Source organism: Phaeoacremonium minimum, assembly GCF_000392275.1.
Source record: "Phaeoacremonium minimum UCRPA7 unplaced genomic scaffold PA7_03_scaffold_504, whole genome shotgun sequence".
Taxonomy (NCBI): domain Eukaryota; kingdom Fungi; phylum Ascomycota; class Sordariomycetes; order Togniniales; family Togniniaceae; genus Phaeoacremonium; species Phaeoacremonium minimum.
The window spans coordinates 97,468-120,252 of record NW_006921406.1 but is presented as its reverse complement, the minus strand read 5'-3'; the positions used below and the strand labels follow the sequence as shown (position 1 = coordinate 120,252).

At 50.9% G+C, this 22,785-nt stretch overlaps 5 protein-coding genes across 5 annotated transcripts; 4 read left to right on the top strand and 1 right to left on the bottom strand.

Moving 5' to 3' along the window:
* Positions 1–1,655: 1,655 nt before the first annotated feature.
* On the top strand, positions 1,656–5,117 carry UCRPA7_7207 (putative duf726 domain protein; the record flags this gene model as incomplete). The annotated part of the gene is made up of 2 exons (XM_007919741.1): positions 1,656–3,713; positions 3,765–5,117. The coding sequence occupies 2 exons, from the start codon at positions 1,656–1,658 to the stop codon at positions 5,115–5,117; spliced, it is 3,411 nt and encodes a 1,136-aa protein (XP_007917932.1).
* Positions 5,118–8,323: 3,206 nt separating this feature from the next.
* On the top strand, positions 8,324–8,845 carry UCRPA7_7206 (hypothetical protein; the record flags this gene model as incomplete). The annotated part of the gene is made up of 1 exon (XM_007919740.1): positions 8,324–8,845. One exon carries the CDS (start codon positions 8,324–8,326, stop codon positions 8,843–8,845), a length of 522 nt encoding a protein of 173 aa, XP_007917931.1.
* An 8,334-nt stretch (positions 8,846–17,179) lies between these two features.
* UCRPA7_7205 (putative lea domain protein) lies at positions 17,180–18,686 on the bottom strand (the record flags this gene model as incomplete). Its single annotated transcript, XM_007919739.1, has 4 exons — positions 17,180–17,537; positions 17,593–17,762; positions 17,831–18,258; positions 18,392–18,686. The coding sequence occupies 4 exons, from the start codon at positions 18,684–18,686 to the stop codon at positions 17,180–17,182; spliced, it is 1,251 nt and encodes a 416-aa protein (XP_007917930.1).
* A 558-nt stretch (positions 18,687–19,244) lies between these two features.
* UCRPA7_7204 (putative short-chain dehydrogenase reductase sdr protein) lies at positions 19,245–20,014 on the top strand (the record flags this gene model as incomplete). The annotated part of the gene is made up of 2 exons (XM_007919738.1): positions 19,245–19,502; positions 19,559–20,014. The coding sequence occupies 2 exons, from the start codon at positions 19,245–19,247 to the stop codon at positions 20,012–20,014; spliced, it is 714 nt and encodes a 237-aa protein (XP_007917929.1).
* Positions 20,015–20,782: 768 nt separating this feature from the next.
* UCRPA7_7203 (putative flavin-binding monooxygenase-like protein) lies at positions 20,783–22,526 on the top strand (the record flags this gene model as incomplete). Its single annotated transcript, XM_007919737.1, has 2 exons — positions 20,783–20,819; positions 20,878–22,526. The coding sequence occupies 2 exons, from the start codon at positions 20,783–20,785 to the stop codon at positions 22,524–22,526; spliced, it is 1,686 nt and encodes a 561-aa protein (XP_007917928.1).
* Positions 22,527–22,785: the final 259 nt, after the last annotated feature.

The window sequence follows — 22,785 nt, the reverse complement described above, 5'->3', positions numbered from 1 at the left end:
CTGCAGATGCAGAATTCCAAGAGAGAACAAAAAACATTGAAAGAGAGCGACAACGCTCCAAAGCGTTTGAACTAAAGAGGACAGAGGCCTGTCGATTCTTGTCAGCCAGAGCCAGCCGACGAGGTTCTCCAGGTACTGGGCAGCCAGCAGGTCAAGGCACCACAGGACCGAGTCATGCAACAGGCAATGCAACCTCCAGTACCATAAACGCAACCACGGTCGCTGGAAGTAAAATGGCACCTCCCTTCAGACATACTTCACCTAGCATTAGTCGCCTCCAAGCCATGGCGAAAGATGACTAGCCTAATGATAACCATAATTATCTAGCGAATATCTGTCTTGAGATTTGCAGATATACGACTCTCATCTGCTAGACCTGAACAATTTCATGTCATCAACCATATACTTAGACCTCTTTCTTGTCAGTCATTGAGATAGGTTCGGGCGTGGAGAGGTTTCAAAAATCACATCGATTTACACCAGCCAGCAAGCGTGCGAGTTTGTTGGTCCAGCATCCCATCTTTTTTTTTATAGGCGTCCTGTCATTATCGGAAAGGGGCGGGCGGTACTCGGCTGGGGGCAATTAGATAGAGGACAAATACCCCATGATCCTTCCCATTACGCTTTTCCTACATCGAAAAGATGACGTCGCGGCGTCTACTATGGCTGGACCTGCGGATTAGACGATACCGAGACACTTGGAGGCACTGGCTAGCAAGGGGAAAAGGGGCGAACGCACGCCTGATTGGGATTGAGAGGGGGTAGATAGTCTAATTATTTTAGGAATCGAAAATTGAGACATCACTCTATAAAGCTGTACAGGACTTAGACAAGGCGGTGATGGATGGGTATTTGATGACGGGCTGCAGTCAAGTGCAGGAATGACATCGTCAACGTCCATTCATCGTCGACCACAACAATGCGATAGTCCTCAGGAATGAACGCTAGCCCTCACAGGGGGCTACGCATGCGTGGTCTTGGGTGGTGGCTTATGTGGGCTGCCGCGACAGCAGATCCCCACCACACCACCAACACCCCCCCAAAATTCTTGGGCAGTCCGTGCTTATGGGTCGCAAATGCGAGCTGCCGACTCACATCATCCTTCCTCTGGGGGGCCTCATCACTGCCAGACCGTTTCGGATTAGGATGTGTTTCTTGTGATCTCCTCAAGGGGGCAGATACTTGGCACATCTCCCTTCTCATTCTTCCGTTTTCTCGTTATTACCACGCTCATAGTAATCAAAACGCTCGTCTTTGTTCCCTCACACGTGCAGCATTCAAGGGGTCCACTTGCCTGAGGTACCTCCCTACTCCAAAACCACCCCCGAGGACCTCTCACCAGAAGGAAGCTCCCCTTCGAAACACGCTCGACCCGCGTGGGGACCCCTGATCTGCCCCTTCACGTCCTGCCCGCACATCTGTCTTATGCCCTCGACACGGCACATACCCCAGACGATCTGACGATGGCGGGCAAGGACGACGAGCCCACGGCGCCGCCGGAACCGGCAGTCGAGGAAGAAAAGCCCAGGGAGATGCCCTCGCCATCGCCATCGCCCTCGCCAGCAGCAACAAAAGAGCAGCAGCAGCAGCAACAGACAGGAAAGAAGCCCAATGGGCCATCCGCGCCTGCCACGGCCCCACCAGCTACCAGCAAGATGGCCGTCGACGTGCCCGAGCTCGACGACTTCGGCCTGCCCATACGGACGGCCCCCGAGGTGCGGTACGAGCAGGCCGAGCATGCCGATGCCGACGCCTCGTCGTCTATTGCGAAGAAGATTGGCCTGCGGAGCAGGAGCGCGAGCAAGACTTCCAACAAGGGCGGCGTGAACGGGGCGAGGAAGAGCAGTAATGCCGGGTCGACGAGGTCGAGGGCGTCGAGCGTCGCGAGCCGGAAGAACCTCGACAAGCCGCTTGATTCGAACAGCGAGAGCGATGGCGAGGACGAACACAAGGATGCGGTGCCAAAGTCTATACCTGAGGGGGATGCTGGTGCGGAGGATGGTCCGAAGACGCCGGTGCCGCCACAGCTGAAGAAGAAGGATGGTGATAATGCAGGTTCAGATGCAAAGTCCACTGGGAAAGAGGATGTAGAGTCTCAAGACAAGAAAGAGGAAGTGAAGTACTTTAAGACAACGGAAACCGAAAAGAAGGGCCCGGATCACAAGCGGGATATCAGCCTAGCCAGCACCGTTGATACCAATGGCATGGGCGAATTCTCGCATCAGCAGCTTACTACCAAAAAGGAGGAGAAGCACGGTGAGGACGACGTTGAATGGCAAACCATGCCTGCCTATGCGCCGTACGACATATATGACGATGACAATCGTCTGATTGCAAGGGAACATGACGATGCCGAAGACGAGAAGTATGGCTATGCCGGCTTGGGTGGTGCTGGGAAGGGGTATACTCGTGTGATCATGGACGATGACGCCGAATCAGCGACAAGCATGGACGAGAACACCAGTTATTTGTTCAAAGACCCGAAATCTACGAGTATGATGGACGAGGAGCAACGAGATGCTGTATCTCAAATGCAAGCGACTAAAGACCTCCTGACGGAAGGCCAACGGATAGCTTATGTCGGCCTAACACGGCTCGAACTGTCCGTCATGGTCAAGGAGGCCGAGAGCATTGACTCAGAAAAACTCCCAAAGAGCACCAAGAAAATTGTAAACCTGGCCTCGGAGTCGATGAAGATGTGGGCGCAGAAGATGATGATCCGCCTCTATTCACACATGGACATCAGTGCCGCGGAGCAGGTCATGATCGAGCAATTGAGCGAACACGGCGTCATGCCACAGGACTTGACACCTCTGCTGATGGCCAATTCTCGAGTCAAGAACCCCATGGCGGACGGCCCACGCAGCTCTTCCTCCTTGTCCAGCAACAATCTGTCGCTCTCCTCCCCTCGTTTGTCCCTAGACGATGAAGCTGTTGCCTCACCTCCTCCGCCATACGAGACTCATGAGGGCGAGGAATTGCCGGATGTACGCACGCCGAGTCAATTGCCTACGAGTGAGAAGATTGACATTGATCTGCGATGGACGGTGCTTTGTGATCTATTCCTTGTGCTGATCGCAGATTCTGTCTACGATGCCAGATCTCGAGTGCTCTTGGAAAGAGTGGGCAAGAGCCTAGAGATCCCCTGGCTGGATATCTGCAAGTTCGAGAAGAAAGTCACTGATGCTCTCGAGATGCAACAAGAGGCCGAGAAGGAGAATTGGAATGAGGATGAGCACAAGGAGAACCGTCGTAAGATGGCGCTGAAGAGACGCTACGTCATGATGGGTCTGGCCACCGTTGGAGGAGGCCTGGTCATCGGCCTTTCAGCCGGATTGCTGGCCCCTGTCATCGGTGCCGGTCTTGCAGCTGGTTTCACCACTATCGGTGTCACAGGTACAGGTAGTTTTCTAGCTGGTGCCGGCGGTGCAGCTATCATTACCTCTAGTGCTGTCGCTTCGGGTAGTATCATTGGTGGCCGAGCTGCCAACCGAAGAACAGGTGCCGTGAAGACATTCGAGTATAGACCGCTTCACAATAACAAGCGAGTTAACCTCATCGTCACTGTTGCTGGGTGGATGACGGGCAAGGTCGATGATATTCGTCTGCCATTTAGTACCGTCGATCCCATGATGGGAGATATTTACTCTGTTTTGTGGGAGCCGGAGATGTTGACCAGTATGGGTGACACCATCAACATCCTAGCAACTGAGGTCAGCCTGGTACACTATATTTACCTTCATTAAATGCTAATGGATTTATAGGCTCTTACACAAGGACTTCAACAAGTCCTCGGCAGCACCATTCTCATCAGTCTGATGGCCGCCCTTCAATTGCCCGTTGTTTTGACAAAGCTCTCATATCTCATTGATAACCCTTGGGCTGTGTCTCTAGATCGTGCGACGTCAGCAGGACAGATTCTTGCCGACTCTCTTATTGACAGAAACCTTGGTACTAGACCGGTAACACTTGTCGGGTACTCTCTTGGTTCTCGGGTCATCTTCTCCTGTCTCCTCGAGCTCGCTAAGAAAGGAGCCTTGGGGCTTGTCCAGAACGTTTACATGTTTGGATCTCCAGTCGTGGTCAAACAAGACGAGTGGCTGCGCGCTAGAACCGTCGTTGCCGGTCGCTTTGTGAATGGCTATAACCGGAACGATTGGATTTTGGGTTATCTGTTCCGTCTTACCAATGGCGGCATTCGACGTGTCGCCGGCTTGGCCCCAATTGAAGGTATTCAAGATGTAGAGAACATGGACGTGACGGAACACGTTGTGGGCCACATGGACTACCGTACAGCCATGCCACGCCTGATGCGTGAATGTGGTTGGATGGTCGAGAGCGATGAGTTCACGGAAATCGAGGACCCGGATCCGGAGAACCATAATCAGAGACAGAGAGAGCTCATCAATGAGATCGAAGGCGCCCGCAAAGAATTAGAAAAGGAGGGCAAACCTAAGAAGGGAGCTTTCGGTGGCTTCTTCAGCCGGAAAAAGAAGACGGATAAAGCAGAGTGGGAGGTCTACGAAGAGCAGAAGGGGAACAAAGATCCAAATGGGCCTTCGAGGACGGAAGACCAGAATGGAAACAACCATGGTGTGCTCTTCGACATCGATGCTATCCGAGCTGAGCTTGCCAAGGACCAATTGCAGGTCAAAGAACTGCAGTCTACATTACCGCCAATGAAGATTCCGAGTCCAAGTCCTAGTCCTGCTTATCCGCCTCCTGTCAATCCGCGAGACTCGTTGCGGGAGACTAAGACGACCGATGCTGTGCCTTATCGGCCATCACACGAGTACAGATTGTCAGGAGAAAGGACGCCTACGATCCCTACCACGCAGACTTTCGAGAATAACAACCACGGCTTTGAGTCGAAACATAGAGACGACAACGACGGCATTCAGATGACGTTTGACACGTCATTTGAGGATGATGCGCATGGAAAGCCATTGCAGAAGAGCGAGACCAACTATTACAGATCTGCCTCGCCGGCGGCTCCGGTCCGGCCGGAGATGAAGACATCGCAGACGGTGCCGAATATTGCACTTGCTGATCCATGGGCGGACCCGGACGACGATGATTTTGGCAAGGAAAAAGAGATATCCATGACTTTTGCATAGAATCGCGCGATATATGGAGTATTTTCATTCTTTGGAACGGGAGGCGCATTCTTGGGGCATTTTCGACACATACTTAACGGTCTTTACATGTTGTAATACAGGCACTCAAGGAGCCACCGGTGTTTTTACTCCACGTCGTCCACGGACTGACTGGGGATGTTTCTTCGTGTTGAAGGGGGCATTCATAGGGCGTTTGTCATTGCCGGTCCTCGGCTAGCACTGTTCACGGTGTATAAGATAGGAGACGGGGGGTTGAGTCGATGAGACATATGCCTCGATCGTATGTTTGTGGTAGACTGTAAATCTTTGGTCTTGATAAACCTATGTAAAGAAATAGCAGTTTCAACTCCTTAAGATCAATACTCTTTGCCAGCCATGTTATACATATTCCGAGTGCCGCAAGCGCACGGCTATCGCAAGCCTTCCGATAAGCGACGTGCTTTCATCTCTTCCAGATGTTCTTATCTGCTTCTCTGAAGTCGGATCCCGTACCGACGCAATAGAGACTATTGATATCCACCCTTATCTTCTAGACTACCAACTTATGAGTAGCCTGTAGGAACCAGCCTGCCAATGCTATAGTGTTCACGACTACAGCTAGAAGGGTCTAGTGAAGCGGCCTTTATACTCGACTAGTGTCATTCAACTAGACTACAGCCGACAATGGCATGCATAGTCGGGAGCTATGGATGACCGAGCTCGGCTTCCCATCAAGTTAGTTGACTCCAGATATCTCTCACATAGAACTCTTGACCGCCCCGAGGTCCGCTGCTGAGGGGAACAGCTACATAAAGTGGCGGGAGAAGTATTCTCGACCCTGGAATTAAATAATGTCGAAACTCGCTGTTCCTGCATATGCACCACTGTAATTAAGCGAGCATGGTACGTTGGTCGCTTTTGAGCTCCTTAGGGCTCAATTTGTTGGCAGTATGCGCAGTTCATGCATTGCCTTCTACTCTTGACTCAATATCATCTGGAGATGATGGCTCCTTGAGTTTTTCACTCACTGGTATTCCGAGCTATTCTGTGAACACCGAAGATTTCTGGACTGGTACTTACTATGTTCCATCAACGGACAAGTCGGCGCCCGTGGCTGAATATCAATCATCACTTTTGCACGACTTGGTAGAGGACGAATCCTTCATTCCTTTTACGGTGTTTGTGACCAGTGCCCAAGTTGTTGTGATATAAGCTGTGTCCTCATCCGTCCATCCTCACAACACCCACGACTACAGCTCCCGGGCCATATGTTGCGAAGCTTACCAAGGATGGCAAAATCGCTCTTCGAAAAGTCTATGGCCTATTCTCGGATTACCAAGAGGCCTTTTACAACGGCGTAACCGAAAATGACGACGGCTCCTTCTCTACTGTTAACATTTGGAACACCGTTCAGTACTCACCGCTTATTCCTATACCCTATAAGTTGTACTACTCGCTGATGGACACCGAAAAGTATCCTCTTGCCGGACTGAGGTTTGGCTTGAAGGATCTTATGCCTGTGAAGGGACTGGTGACTACTGGAGGCTCTCGTGCCTATGCTCGAGTCTATGACACCCCTGCGAACAAGACCGCTCCAGCTATTGAACGACTTCTTGGTCTTGGCGCGGTGTTAGTAGGCAAGGCGAAGTTGTCTACGTTTGCTTACGGCTCATATGCTTGTCAGAACATGGACTATTCTGTTAGTGTCTTTGTTGATTGCTACCATCTCGAATCTTTTCCGTATTCGTCTGGTATCCTGAGACGAAACTCAAGCGACTTCTTAGTCAGCACCGCTAGCCGGTTTTAGGGCCTCATCGCAACCCAATTTAACTAACTTTGGCTTAGTCCTTGATTAGTCTTCATCGTGTATGGCCCCGTCCCTCTATTGAACGCCCGGATAAAGAGTCCTAAACTTGATGTCTGCATGTACAAACAGCCTGCACTGCGCAGCATGTACACAGCCACGCGCACAGGCGAAGAGAGGGGACAAGTGAGCATTATGAAGAGCCTTAAGGTTGAGAATGTAACGTGTTCAAGCAATTGATAATCAGCCGCCCCCAGGATTGAGGGCCTCCTTCCCTCCATACGAAGTAGTGGCTCCACAGTTATATACCCGGCCAGGTAGTAGTTAGTGAGTCTTCTACATAGTAGAGCCAACTAACTACCTAACTACCTACCTAGGTACTGTGTAGGCACCTAAGGTAATCAATTGCTTACTACGCTGTCCTATGGAGTGGTTCGACGAGGATCATATCGTCAAGGCCGGTCCGCCAGACGATGCGTGGGCTGTCCACCGAGAAGCCATCACCGGGCTTTTTGCGACCAAAATGCTGGCAAATGTGATAGAGATCATGAGTTGCCACCATGGATTCGTCGCGACGTACGTTCTCGGCTCTCTTTATCTCTCCCAACCTCCTCCCATCACCCTTCTGTCACGTCGGAAATGCTGACACAGGTAGGGCAGGAGACGGATGTACCAGAGAGGGTTCAAGGCCTAGGGCGTCTCGAAGAACATGAAGAGCTCCAAGAAGCTGGAGATCCTCCAGCGGCCCGACAGCCTTGAGAGCCAGTTACGGGGTGGAAACATGAGTGGCGAGGAGATGAGGAAGACCTCTCGGTTGCAGCGACACATGCAACGTCCGTCAATGAGCTCGAAGCAGCTCCAAGGCAGGGGCCATGGGGCTGCCAGATTCTCTAGACCGCCCCAGGAAGACTCCGTGTCACCTGTGAGCTCTTTGGTGAAGCCAACAGATCCAGAAAATTGCTACAGAATCTACTTCATGGAGAACCTCCGGCACGGACGCAACCCGCCAAGGTCCATCACAGCCAGCACAGGCTGCAGACCACACCAAGACATGGCTTAATAGACCTCGAGATTCGAGCAGAAAGGCCCTCTCTTGTAGCCCGTGTCGTGATTTGCTCCCTCATCCTGGAAGCCTCAGTCCCGAGAAGCTGCTGCGCAGCCTGCGCGACTCCTTGGAGCCTTGGCAGGGCTGGCATGGCGCCGCGCCACAACCTCCGATGCAACGAGAAGTTTCAGCATCACTCGCTTGTTGGGACGACATGGCCAACAGTATCTATTTTTTGAAGATTGCAGCCTCGTCCCCACGGACCTCCTGCTCGCCCTTCCGCGTGCTGGGCCAAGTCGGCAGCCGCGCGGCGTCAGTGATGTGCGCAAATCCCCTCAAGTTCATCACCTCACTGTTTTCGACCATCTTCCCATAAGCATGCGACCATGCTCTTCCGTGCGTCTTGTTCTTCTCAAGCTGTTCCACAAGGAGGCCTGCCGAACCATGGGCGTCAATCACCCGATGGCCATCATCTGCCAGGAGCTCCTGCACGACCAGGACTCTGCTGACATGTCCATCCGGGCTCTGGAGTGCATGTTGGACCTACGATCTAGCCTTGATCCATCTGACGTGTCTGTCGTTTATCGCTCGCTGGTCGCCGTGCTCCGTCGCAATGGAGACCTCGATGGGGCATTGGAGAAAGCGGCCGCGGCCGCCGAGTTGAACCGGTTTCGGCTCGGAGCTCAGTCTGACAAGGCGCGCAGAGCGGCAGCAGACCTAGCTCACGTCTACATGGCCACGCGGTCGGAGAACGGCCTCTGGCGTGCGCTCATGTACTCCTGCGCAGCTGTTGTCAGGGAGGTGTCGAATGACGTAGGGATGGGCGAGGAAGCACCATGCTATGGAGATGGGATCGCTGTGTATTCTATGGAAGACATCGCGGAGATATATCAGCTCTAGGGCAATGTGGCGGGCAGCGTACAATGGCTGGAACGAGCGGCCGCTGTTGCGTCAGGTGTCTGGGGCCCGGACTCCATTGCAACTCTGCATATCATCGACAAGCTCACCCTTTGGAAAGAAAGACAGTGTGAGCGAGAGACTATGGGATTATGTGCTTGACGGCAAAAGACTCCTCATCATAAGGCTCAGTCAAGTCCAATATTTTATTTTAGTTTCTTTTGCTCAGTCTTTTCCCGTTTTTTTCTCTATTTTCCCCCCCTTTCTCTTTTCCCTCTTGCTTCGCTTTATGAATTGATCTGGTCGAATGAGAAGATGCTCTCTGAGGGAATAGACTTACAAAGTTAAGAAGAGCGGCGGTCGTGGGCATTGAAGAAACGTTGTTTATTGTATTTGTAAGATCTAACAGAGAAATGGAGAGCAGGTCTTATATAGAATAGACTGTTAGCTGGAAATGGACGGGAATAGGGCTGGCCCGCGCGACAGGTTAAGCAGTGAACCTACTTTGGTTAGATTGATAGTTCTCTGATGAAGTGATCCCGTTTGTCGTGGACCTGGGCTCGGATGGCCGTCCAAAAGAGATCGCACATCCTGCAGCCGCTGGCGGCGCGGCAGAGTCGCGCAGGCCATTGAGGCTTGGGTGGTGATCGGCTTCGCGGTTCCTCACCTCGTCGATCGTCACATTCCGACACAGATCGCAGAGCGCCATCTCTAAGGCCGCTTGGCTGGGGTTCAGGCCTTCATCAGAGCTGCCTGGGTGATTTCCGAGTTGCCCCCGCGCGCGTAGTGTCCAAGCTCACAGCTGGCGTATCGCTCTCGGTTGATTATTGATGCTTGCAGGATGACAGCAATGAATCTGAGGCAATTCTAGCCTACCTAGGTATGCACAACGAACGCAACCTAGACTATTGCATATTGGCTCAGAATTTTTGTATGCGACGTTGCTGTGTGGCCCGGGATTTTGATCTACGTAGTTACGGAGGATGAGGGCAGCGGGCGGCGGGTGAGCCTCTTGGAAGCCTGCGTCCCCGGAGGGGGGGTGGGGGGTGTTAATAAGGAGTAGATGATTCTCTGAAGGCGAGCCGATTGCAAATCATCCTCCTATATTTCCTATTTTGCTTATCTCACAAGCTATATCAATCATGGTGTATTCCATCCGGGCTATCATGTATCCCATGATGTATCACGAACTTCACTTAGTCGATAGCCTGAACTATTTCGTACCCTCAACCAAACCAGCCAATTTGTCCCGAATATGCCCAAGCTGCGCGGTCTCACCCCAGACTGCCACGCCACTCGATCCGGCTTGCTTCAGCCATGCCACAGCCTGGCCTTGACGTCCACAATGCTGGCATATCTTCGCAATATCCTCCATTGTCCAGACGGCACATTCGTCACGGTGTAGCGGATCGGGAAGATCCATCAGCAACCCCTTTTCAGGCCGCTGACCCACAATCTCAAAGCACACGTCCAGAGCGCCGGCCAAGTCATTCATGTCGATGAGTCCGTGCTCCAGGTATCTGGATGTTTGGCGCCTCTGGGGCGGGTAGGTCCCAGTGCGGTCGTGACGGCGTCAATGGCATCTCTCGACATGCGCAACGCCTCGGCGTAGTATCTGCTGCGTCGTAACAGGCTTATCAGGCGGGAGGTCGCGAGGAGAGTGAGCTCATGGGCAGGACCGAGAGTCTGCCGCAGGCATTCGCAGACCAGGTCCAGGGCTTGTAGCGACCGATCGACCTGCTGCTGCTCGTCTTCCAGCTTGTTTATGACGAGCGGGACTGGGTGGCCGCGAGGAAGAGTCTTGTCTGCCGACGCACTGATAGAACGAAGAATGCTTGGGCGGATGAAGCGACAGACGGTGGTATTCACAGGGGAGAGAGTCCCGAGAAGCTCGATTAGGATGGTTGCGGCAGTCTGAGCAAATGTTTGGTCGCTGTCTATGGTGGAATTCTGCAAAAGATCAAGCGCGCGTGTCTGGTCGGATACTTTCAACAGGTAGATGCTATAACTTGTATCCTTCCAGAACTGCGTTCTTTGTACGAGGAGCGACTCATCGAAATGCACAGTTGTGTAGAAAGAACGAATGTGAAAGACTAAAATGTCTAGGCTGTCGTACGAAGGCCAGTTCTGCGGTCGTAGAACGGAATGCATTTCCTCATTGTGACTCGAAGGAAAGCAGTAGTCCTGCCGTGAACTCTTATTCTGACGTAGACCATGAATATTGATTTCGGGACCCGGAACTGGGGTTTTGTAGACTGGGTCCAGATTGCTCCTTGCCCTGGAGCCATCATTGTCAAGGGAGGAGGGTAATATTCCTCGTAGAATTCCAAGATCGGAAGAACGGTCGGTGCTTCCCAAGATCTGAATTTCCAGTGTCCGGGGTTGGCGAATTGCCTCATTGATCCTCCTGATCTCTATTGACAGTGATGTAATCGAAACCTGGTTATACGAGAGCGCATGGCTGAGCAGGGCATGATTTTCCGCCAGACGTTCGTTTGTGAGAACTTGGCTTTCAAACATCAAGATTTCCAGCTTTCGACTTAGGTCCATGTTGAGTATCTCCAGCCTCTTCAATTTCTCGAAAATCTTGTCTTTGATCTTGTGTCGTGACATAATGGCATTCCAAATATTGCGAGGGCAAGTTTCCGTCTTGCGGCTTTGGGGGGAGGTGCGGGATGAGCGGACGTCATCCAGTGCAGTGCGTAGTGTATTAGCAGAGAGAGTGAGGCGAATGAGTTGTGAATGATCGAGATGATAGAATGCCTTGGATCCTGGTTACAATATCCTGTTACACAGATGGTCGAGGCGCGTTGTAGATTCGTTTATGTCACCGAGAAGCGTGGCTAGTCTCTTCGGCGCGTTCTAGGGATCTTTCAGTGCCCGTGTCATTCTCACCCGGACCTCGGCGGTGGTCTGGACAAGCTGAAAAGCTGCAGCGGCGCCGCCAATCACAGCTAAAATCTCAGCCATGTCCACAAAAGGATAAAGACGGAGCGTCTTGTGGTGGTTGATGGCGTACAAGTCCGTGGTTCCCCAAGAGGACGAGAGCCTCTCCAAATACGCGTTGGACTTTACAGAAGCAGAAAAGGCAAGAAAGCCATTGTGCCGAAGAAGTATGTTCCGTCACGGCACTGGAGATGCACATTGTCTCTCAATAAATCATGTCTGCGCAGTTGTGTCCTGTTTAGGCGGCCAGCGTGAGCATGCAATGCCATGCATCGCAGAGCTCAGCACAGCCAGGGAGGCGAGGGCTTTAGTGGCGCAGGATGACACACCAATCTCAGCAGGCCTCCAAAGATGCCTATCTATGGATGTTCTTCAAGGTGGGTAGAAGCTGGCCGACCTGAAAACATCTTCTTTTGCTAAAGGCTACTGGGTTATGAGATTCAAGCCCGTCTACCTAACGTGACAAGACCCCCGGGGTCATTGGAAAACATCCTATTGACACTCGACGAGGCTACGAGTACACTTCCGGTTTCATTGTTGACGAGTTACTGATTCCAGTCTACCTATTACAAGGTCAGGCTCAGCACCAATCAACCAGACTGCGTTAGTGGCCTTACAAGAAACAAAGTTCCTTGCTGTCAACATGCCCTGAGCTATCGGCAGCGATAGCTCAGCTCATGCCGTAAGTGAGACCAAGACCGTCTTCAAGCAACCCGATTTTTGGTTCAGTGATTATGACAACAAGAGGTATTATTCAGGACTCTGAGGACTCTCCTTCTTAGCCAAAGGCGCGCAAGTCCCTGTAATTCATACTATTACACATCTTGGCTTTACCAAGGATTAGATGTTCGAGATGTTTAATGCTGCAGGTTTGGGAGAAGTTGATTATTGGTGGTACACATCGCGCTCTCCGCGTCAAACAGATATCGGGGGTGAGCAGCAATTATTTTTTCGCAAAAGCAAAGATCCCATCTGCATAGTCATGACTTTTCAAAAAGTCTCGTATCATAATCAACCCCCTAATTTTGGTGGCAATCATGATGTCCTTTAATACAAGAAACTCGATTTACAGCTTTCTTCCAGCTTCTTGGCTAGATCGAAATATACAAGATTCATCAATTGCCCCATTCTTACGTGCAGTAAGTATCGAGGGCATCATATCCCCCAAAAGAGGCCACTGGGACTGTTGAAACCCCATTCGTCTGACAGCGGGATCGTCCAGTCTATGTTCAGCTCTCCTGTCCCCAGAAGAGAGTCTGGCGTGGAGTTAGAATCCGCTACGAACGAAAACTCGTGCTCGAACTCGGCGGATCTAGATGCTGGGGGAGATTCGCTGGGATCCGCTGGTAGATATCTTGCTGTTGGAGTTGTTCTCCCGAGTATGCTCGGGTGCTCAATCCTGTTGGCGCTTGTTGGTTCACTTTTGTTGGGGCTCAAATCATCGTTGTGTAAAAGTCCCGCTTCGCTTAGCAGCTGCTCCATTCGCCTCAAGCGTTTGCATAGCCTCCCGGATGCTAGTGAAGACTTGCTATATGTATTCGCAAGGGTGTATGCTTTCCTATGATTCTGACAGATAGATTGAGCAAAGTTGTTAGATAGAATACCCAAGAGACTGGTTCGGTTCTGTTCCACGTATGCAATAATGAGAAACATGAGCTCACAGGATGTGGCTAGGAGATGCTGGAAGCAGGGATGATGTGTACGATAGATATCCGTCTTCCTATCTAGAATAGAAAGCGTGTCGATAGTCTCTGTGATGATGTCGAGGCCGGGACGTATACTCCTGTGGCTTGCAGTAGATGTGTTGGAGAAGAAGAATGGTCGGAGTAACATGGCCCTTATGGCATTTGCTCGAAGATGAATGAGAATAGCCCACGCCGGAGGGAAATTGGAGGCTGACTGATCGATACGAACTTGCTGAAAGTTGTAGCCACCAACTGCCTTTTTCCGCCACTGCTCGATCTGGAAATTCATAGTCTCGAATTCATCGTCATCCTCATATCTATCCCCATTAATAACCCTTGAGCTTGGTTCGCTAAACTTATCGCTTATATAAACAAAAGAGATCATTGCCTTGAGATAAGGGTCCCTGGCCTGAACGTTTGCTCATTAGATACACCTCTATTAAGTTTATTGTAGGGAATTGGCACATACTAATGATTCAAGCTCCAGCTCAAAGTCGGTATTTGAGAAGTTGTTTGGAAGTCCTATCGCCGCACTCCACTGGCGATCCAAGACGACGATGCTTGTGGCTAGAGTGGTATACTCGACCCATTGATGATCCATGCTTAAGACTTGCCGAGCCACATCTTGTTTATGTAGACCAAGCTCCATCAGCACGCGACCAGCCAGCCCGCACATTCGCCAGGCATGTCGCATTGCGTCTTTATAAAAGCTATAGAATCCCTAAGAATGTTAGTCGCTATTTTAATGCTTAAAGTCTGGCTAAGAAGAATTCTACTTACTACAAGAAGCAGAATTACTGCATTCTTCATATCAACACTTTCCTCCATAATCTTCAACTTAATAAGCTCCTGACAACCAGCATATATCCTATCTCTTAGCTTGTTCTGGTTAGATCCAGAGGCGGTAGACTCTATACAGAGTGAGATAGCTATGGCAAGGTTGACAGCAAGCATGTTATGCTCGTCCAGGGAGGTAAGCCCTATAGGATACTGTTTGTTTGGCCAGGTGTACCACTGCTTGACCTGTATTATAAGCAAGTCTATATCCAGAATTTGATGGTACATTCCCACCACTTCTTGATATACAAGTAATGCATGAATCGCTTCCCAAGCGCTAAAAGAATTCCGAAACTGTAGCAGCTTTTCAAATACTGAAGGGTTCACCGCCCGATAATGCGACCCTGCTCCTCTCTCCGGCTCGACACTGTTGTTGGCCTCTGTATCGTCATTCTGGTGATCATCTATACTCGCAAGGTGTCCACTGTTTAGACTTGGCTCCGGGTAGTCTCCTTTGCGCATTTTCAGCTGTGCTATGTTCAAGCCAAAGTCAGGGCTTGTGGGACCATAGAATTTATTCCCCAATACCGAGACGGCTATGCTCTCATTACTTTGGTCCGTCGGCGACGCATCACAAGGATTGGACAGCCCATTGGCTGCAGCGGACCCTATGCGAGAAGATATCTCACTTCTTTGGGTTCCAACAAGTGTATTGCTATCGGATGCTGGGGAGAGTGGGCTGCCCACACCGTGCCGACCCTTAATCTGCTTCATTTGGGCCTCGAGACTGGTGATCTGGCCCTGCAAATTGCCCACAAGCGTCTCGAGGGACCCGAATGCTCTGGCGGGTGGTGTTAGTTTCCAAGGCAAAGATGGGAAGCCAGGGCTGGACAAAGCAACTTACTCGGATAGCCACCCTGAGGGAGGCGGACGCGCTACTTCACGCACCTGGCTAGGCTGGGGATTCATCACGCTGGATCGCCATTCGCTAGGGAGCGGCGAGAAGTGGCAAGGCTGGTTGCGGCCTGCGCAATATTCGCATGGCTGGCTCCCGCAACATCTCCCTTTACGCTTTCTGCAGGCGTCACAGGCGCGGACGACATAGGGAACCCTCCGCTTTCCGGCATCGGTGTCTGAATTGGGGGCAGAGCGCTTGATCCCGCGCGTCGCTTGTGTTTCGCTCATACTTGGGGATGCCTCAATCAATGGCAGCAATCGTCGATTTGGCAACACAATCCTGGACAGATTGTGGTAGCCTGGGATGGAGAGATCCCTCCCCCCAATGTTTTCACGTCTAGGTTCACCGCTGGCAAAGCAACCGGGTGGTTTGGCTGTGGTTCAATATGGCGCGCTTCTCAAAGGACAGTGAACATGTAATGGCCGACTGTGACGCAGCGACCAACGGTATGACGCTCTCAGGGTTTCACACAAGGAAGTTGGTCGTGTGGTTGAAAGAAGTCCCCCACTTCACACTTCACACAGTAATATGTGTCAATCCAATTCGAGATTCGGGAATGGACGCCACCTGATACGCAAAGCGGAGGCGTTGATCAAGGCTAGGAATTAGTGACTAATGGAGCTTGGGCAGGCTATCTAATGCTGGGCTATTTCTTAGAGCGTGCATAGTCGATGGCGCGGAGAACTTTGGAGCGAACGATAAAGGTCAGACAGCGGGAAGAACGGATCTGGCCAGCCTGCCAGCCTGCAGGAGGTAGAGCTCTGATAATCAGCATCTTATTCCAATTGACCAGGTAGTATTGCATTGATGTATTGTAGGTATTGCAGGGTAGGTATTGTAGGTATGGTAATATCTATTACTCGCTATCTCACTGCTTCGCGCGATTTGTTGAGACTACTGGAAATCAAAAGAAGCTGGTTCGCCCAATTCTCAGCTCGAGTCAGTGATGCGTACTTACATGTACATACGTAACCGGCAGATCGATCGGAAAAGGGCTCGGAAAGCTTCCGAACACAACCGTGCGCGGTCCGCCCACAGCAATGGGACAGCGCTAAGTATCGCAGATTGCCTCTAATAGAGCAGCCACAGCAAATGTTGGCTGTGGGGGCTCAAACGATGGCGAGGGTTATCTGACACTGACAGGGGCAAGCCCCTGGTTCCCAACTCAATAGATGCCGTCCTCTTTTCAATATTGTCAACCTTGCCAAGCGCTGGAGGTAATAATCGCCCACTTTGCAACAAATAGTAGCTTGATACTAACTGACTATGATAGTCACTAGGCAATAAACTGTTAGTTATATCATAACCGTGTTAGTAGATGGGCGATTCTTACCTCCAGCACTTGCTTGCCAGGATATCACTGAAAATAGTTTGGTACATTGCAAGTCGGCAAGGTGGCGAGCGTAGATCACGAGGATTAGAAATAAGTAGATGGCAATTGTTCAATTCAATATCGGAAGCATCAGAGTTGCGATTGCTTAAGGTTGACGATTGTGTTGTAAACATTTACGAATCCTTGATCTGTAATCTAACGAAAGGAAGCCTGATCCTGCCGATAATGGGTGTCCTTTGTTATCCCAAGACTGGTACCCAAAACGTCACATGACTTCCTATCACCCGTCATCGACTCGCATGATTGGTAAATGTTTTGTAGTTCCGTAGCTATCACCCATAGATTTTGTCGATGAGAAAATACAGCAGTACCTATGGACCACACACAATAACACAATGGCTTCAGGTCGATTGGCGTGAGTTGACTGACTGATCAACAGCTAAAGTTGGGTGAGATCTAGCTCATTATATACTGGGTACGTTACATGGGTTGTAGGATGCCTGTCTAGCATGATACACGAAAGTGGGTAGTGAAGCAGTAGGGAGACAAGTTCCACCTCCACAGAATATTTCGGCGATTCTTGTTTCGACCGAGATCTATAGCTTGTACGAAACCAAACAGCAGAGCGTAAACTGCTCCTATATTTGAATGGCAGTTGTGTAACTCCGAGGACCAGCTGGCTGCGTCACTGGAACTTCGCGGATTTTGAACTGTAACATCTCATTCGACGGCTCCGAACCCCTATCTCTCAACTTGGAAGCACTAGCAGTGCCCGTCACGGGCACGCGGTACTCGAAATGGTTGCCCAGAGCCGGGGTCTTGCCATTAGGGAGGGGGTGAGGGAATGGCAGGTACTCGGGTAGAAGGCCGAGTTGCCTCAGTACCGTGCCCTGATCCCAGGAGATATGTTCGTGGTACAGACGGTCTCCTCGGATATTGACGACTGCAGTGAACGGCACCTCCAACTTTAGTCCAGTTGGAGGTATCCCAGGGATGCTGATTCCATTTACTCAGTACTGAATAGGCGATAGTGTCAGGAGAGAAAGCTTACAGCCAGTCAATTTCTAGATCGTGTGTACACTTGAGAATGAACTCATCAATGATCCTATCGATGGCTATCGACCGACTCACAAGCTCAAGAGTGGTATCAGCGGAATTGTTGAAGATGAAATTGGATCGATAGAAGTTGGTTAGCGCTCCACGGCCAACACCACCAGTTAGCTGCAGTGGGAAGAATTAATATTGATAAACAAACAACCAGGGGCAAAGCAGGCGAATGGGAAACATACGACAGGAGTATGATTCACGTATGGTTCCTGAACCATGGTGCTCATAGTATGTTCGACTGAGCGATCGGAGAACTCATAATAGGTATGCTCATCCCAAATTAACTCGAGATCAAAATACGGACCAAGCATGCGTGGCTTGAGATGAGAGAGACTACGCGTGTGGGAAATGGCTTCAGTTGTGTAGTTGAAAGCACTTTGGAAGGGAATGGCAAACTTGTAAGATTCAACGCTCTCATAGTAGTATACTGTCAGAGCATCTGATTTCACTGGTCTGCCGCTAGATTTTCCAGCAAGATGATAGATCGTAGGCGCCGGCACGACAGGCAAAGATGTCTCCTGCGCAGCATCTGCATATATCACTACTCCTGCGACGCTAGGAATCACGGCCACGGCCTTCGCGGCTTGAACCCAAGCTTCCGGATCATAGGCTATGAAGAGTAATCAGCAATTTATTCATACAAAATAAATGATAAGCAAAATTCATGTGAAGCCTTAAAATCGGTGAGAGAGGCCCCAAGCACAGAAGGGGCAGCAGATATGTACAGCGTGAAACTGTCATACCAACTATTCCAATTCTCTCCTCAGGCTGACACCTTTCGTCAGACCACAAAGCCTTAAGTGCAATCGAGAGTGCGTTGGTAGCTCCACCGTCTTTGATAGCCTGGATTTGGATCTCCACCACGGTGTAGCCCTCCTCGGCCCACTTGACAAGGTGAGACGGCACTCCCTCGGCGATCTTCATCTGCTCGTCCGCGTCGGGAACAAGCAAAATGAGTCCAGGGCCATGTCCACGCCTTGTGAGAGGAGGTAGAATAGATATACCAAGCCCAAGCGGCTGAAAACAAGAGACCGGCATAGGCGGCGGTGGCTTTGTAATGTCGTTGAACATGATGTTGAAAGCTGAGCCGTACAAATAAGTCTAATTGATCAAGAAGAACAAGTCATAATTCATATCAAGCGGTAGAGCTTTATTGAATCTCGGTGTAAGTGTAGGTTAAGCTGTGTGGCACTTATGTAAATATTCAGATCTCGCTGTGGCGCCTGGTTGACTCGCGGCGCTTCCGGCATACGGAAGGTGGGACCAAACCCCCGTATATATAGCGCAGGTCTCCGTTTGCTCCGAGGAACTAAGAATAGTAACGATTGTACGCAGGTCAAGGCCTTGTTGTCAAATATCTCAAGCTTGTTGCATCCAGTATAACATACACCGTTGAACCTTCACAATATCGTCACAAACAGGCGCCCAATACAGGCTGAAAGTTAACGACATCTCCCCATCGCCGCTCCATAAGAAAACAAAATGGCAGACAAACTTGACAATGTGCGGCCCATGTTCGAGCTGCGGGAAAGGAACTACATTGTCACCGGGGGAGCGCAGGGTATTGGCTTTGCAGCAACTCGTGCAATCAGCGAAATGGGCGGCAATGTCGCAGTTCTCGACGTACAGGACAAACCTACCGCAGAATTTTACACACTTGGATCGCGATTTGGGGTCAAAACTTTTTATATTCAGACAGACGTTACCAAGCAAGACAGTCTGATTAAGGGTTTCGAGGCTGCACTTGCTTCACTAGGAACCATTGATGGATGTGTTCCGGCAGCAGGCATTGCTATTGACAAGCCATTTGTTGATCAAACCTGGGATGAGTTCACGCGGATCCAGGAGATCAATGTGAGTAGCGCAAATCTATTTACCACAAATGCAAGTCACGCTGACTGGATCACCAGGTCCGCGGAACGTTTTTCATCGTGCAATTAGTCGCCAAACAGATCATCAAGCAAGGCACCGGAGGTAGCTTCGTCCTGATCGCCTCACAATCCTCGCACATTGGCCTTCCGGGATATAGGATGGCGGCTTACAACGCTTCCAAAGGCGGCATACTCATGCTGTCGAGAGCCCTGGCCGTGGAACTAGCCAAGCACAAGATCCGCGTCAACACCATATCGCCGGGCTTCGTAGACTCTGAGATGACAAGGAACGTGCGCGCTGCAAAGAGCAAGCGAGAAGGAGATCAAATGTGGCTCGCACCCCCATTGCAGCGACTCAGCACGCAGAATGACCTGACTGGAGCCATTATCTACCTCCTAAGCGACGCTGCCAGACACACCACGGCGACCGATATTCCTATCACGGGCGGTCTTCATGCAGGCACCATTGATGGTGTCATTAGCCACGAAGAATGATGTACATAGTATGAGCAGAGATCATTACAAAAGTATCAGTGCATTTATCACAATTTACCTACATAGGTGTATTTTATTGATGGGTTATAATCAAGTGCACATAAATCCAAGTGAGAAGAACCGTGAACTTTGCTTGTCTGTTTATGATTAGTTTGATTTCAATTGTTACACATGGGCACACATCCTAGTTCTCACACATCTTAGTTTCTCCAGGATCAAAATCTGAAACCCTGTTCATGAAAACTTGGAAAGGTGCCCAGAGGTGATAGGCCCCCCCCCCCCCCCCCCCCGGCCCTCTTTTCACGGCGCACTACGGAAAGGGGTAGGCTCCACCTTCCGGCCAACGGAGGCTAAGGATAGCATCACCGAAGCTTTCCGACCCTTCGGACCACACACATCTTCGAACTACAGCCTCTCTACAGAAGCTGCTCAAGCTCCTCCCCGCAGACCCTAGCCACCTGGCCATATGCATCAAGCAGAATGCCAATTAGAAATAGTCCATCAATCTGAATGAGAGACCGCTTATCAGTCGGACTAGGACAGGGGAACGAGCCGCTAGAGATACGGTGCCAAGCTGGTTACGAGATAATGACTCCTGGATGGGCTACCCTATGTTATAACCTCTCGTTCCGGTCGTTCTGGTGGTCCTGAAAGGTCTGCGTCTCAATCTGGGAGATCTCTTACTCCCTCTTGTCTGACTCGTCGAGTCCACACAATCGATCACAGATATCGACACTCGTAGTGCTCATCCCCAAAGAACAGCGCACAATGTCTGAGGCATATGATATGGTAGTGGTGGGATCGGGTAAGTGTTGCTGTTTATGTTCATAACCTGCCGAAATGTCCTGAATGTGGCTTCATAGGGTGGTTTGGGCTGGGTGCTGCCAGGGCGTACCTCGAGACTCACCCCAGTGAGAAGATCGTCGTATTCGAGTCCAACGAGAGTGTCGGTGGAACATGGTCAGAGCACCGACTGTACCCGGGCCTGAAGTCCAACAACATGGTCGGCAGCTACGAATTCCCGGACTTTCCAATGAGTGAAGAGGTCTACGGTGTCAAGGCCGAAGGGCACATCCCTGGTGCGGTTCTACACCGCTATCTCACTGACTTCTCTCGTGCATACCGCATACACGAGCGCTTGCAATTCCAGACGACAGTTCAACTAGTCGAGCCCACGACTTCAGGATGGAGACTGACGGTAGAGTCGCCTCAGGGCCAGCGTCAGGTCGAAACCGCCAGGCTTATTCTGGCGACGGGCTTGACGTCGACGCCTAACATGCCTGACTACAAAGGGAGCGACAGTTTTGGAAAGCCGCTCTTCCATGCCAAAGACTTCTGCACACGGGCACCAGAGCTTGAGGGATTGAAGAACGTCGTCGTAGTGGGTGGCGCGAAATCAGCCTACGATGTCGCCTACGCAATGGTCGAAGGCGGGGCAGAGGTCGATCTGATCATCAAGCCCGAGAGCACCGGGCCAGTGTGGATTGCACCACGTAAAGTTACCCCTCTGAAGCATCGGACTGACACAATTCTCAACGTCCGCTTCATGTCGTGGTTTAGCCCCTGCCCTTGGGGTGCCGAGGACGGGTACGGCGCTGTTCGTCGGTTCCTGAACAAGACGTTCATTGGGTGTGCATTGACTCGGGGCTTCTGGAGCTTAATAGGCAATGACATACTTCAAGAGCATAAGTATGACAACCATCCAGAGCTCAGCAAACTGAAGCCCTGGAACTCTGTCTTCTGGATTGGCAGTGGTCTAAGCATTTACAACTACAATACCAGTCTTTTCGATATGGTACGCGCCGGGAAGATCCGGGTCCACATTGAGAATGTCGACCACTTAGAAGCGGGAATAGTTGTGCTCGAGAGCGGGCAGTCAATCAAGGCCGACGCCATTGTATGCTCCACAGGATGGAAGAAGGAGTCCACCCTCAAGTTTGCCGGGCTAGACGAACAAGCTCTTGGGCTTCCGTTTTCGGAGGAGCTTCAGACAAAACTCAACAGAGAGTTTGACGGGCGAATCCTTGAGGACTTTCCCATCCTCAAGGATCAGCCTCAGCTACGATTCCAGCGCAGGCCGGCCGAGCCGCTGCGATATTACCGCTTCATGGTCCCTCCAGGCCAGCTTAAAAAGCGGAACATCGCCTTCGCCGGCATGATCTCATCAGTCAGCACAGCTATCTGCGCCACTGCCCAGGGCATCTGGATATCGGCGTTCATGGATGGCAAGCTTGAGCGTGAAGCGAAGACACAGGAGGAGATCACTCAGGAAATTATGTTGCATACTCAATGGGGCAAGTGGCGGTATCCATGCGGCTACGGTGCCAGCCTTCCGGATCTTGTCTTCGAAGGCATCCCCTACACTGATATGCTGCTGAAGGATCTTGGTATCAAGAGTCATCGCAAGCCCAGCCTTTACAAGGAGCTGACTCAAGCGTATGCACCGGCCGACTACAATGGTGTGATGGACGAATGGAAGGCGAAGTCTGGAACGAAAACTTGGAATAGCTAGACGTATCAAGAGACGTGCAGCCTTTGAATGCAGCCGCTTTGTGTTTCGTTCTCCTTTCCTTCTGTACGGTTATAGAAGTCTTTTCAGGGGAGTTGATTTCCAAGCCTTTAGTATCTTGAAGACGACAGAATCTTAGTGTGCAGTCCTGAGAGAATTGTCACCGACAAAACACAAACATCAGAATTCAGAGCTCAGAATGACAGAATGTTGCTATCACTACTTCTAGGACATGATACACTACATGCCGGTGCCTGTTCAA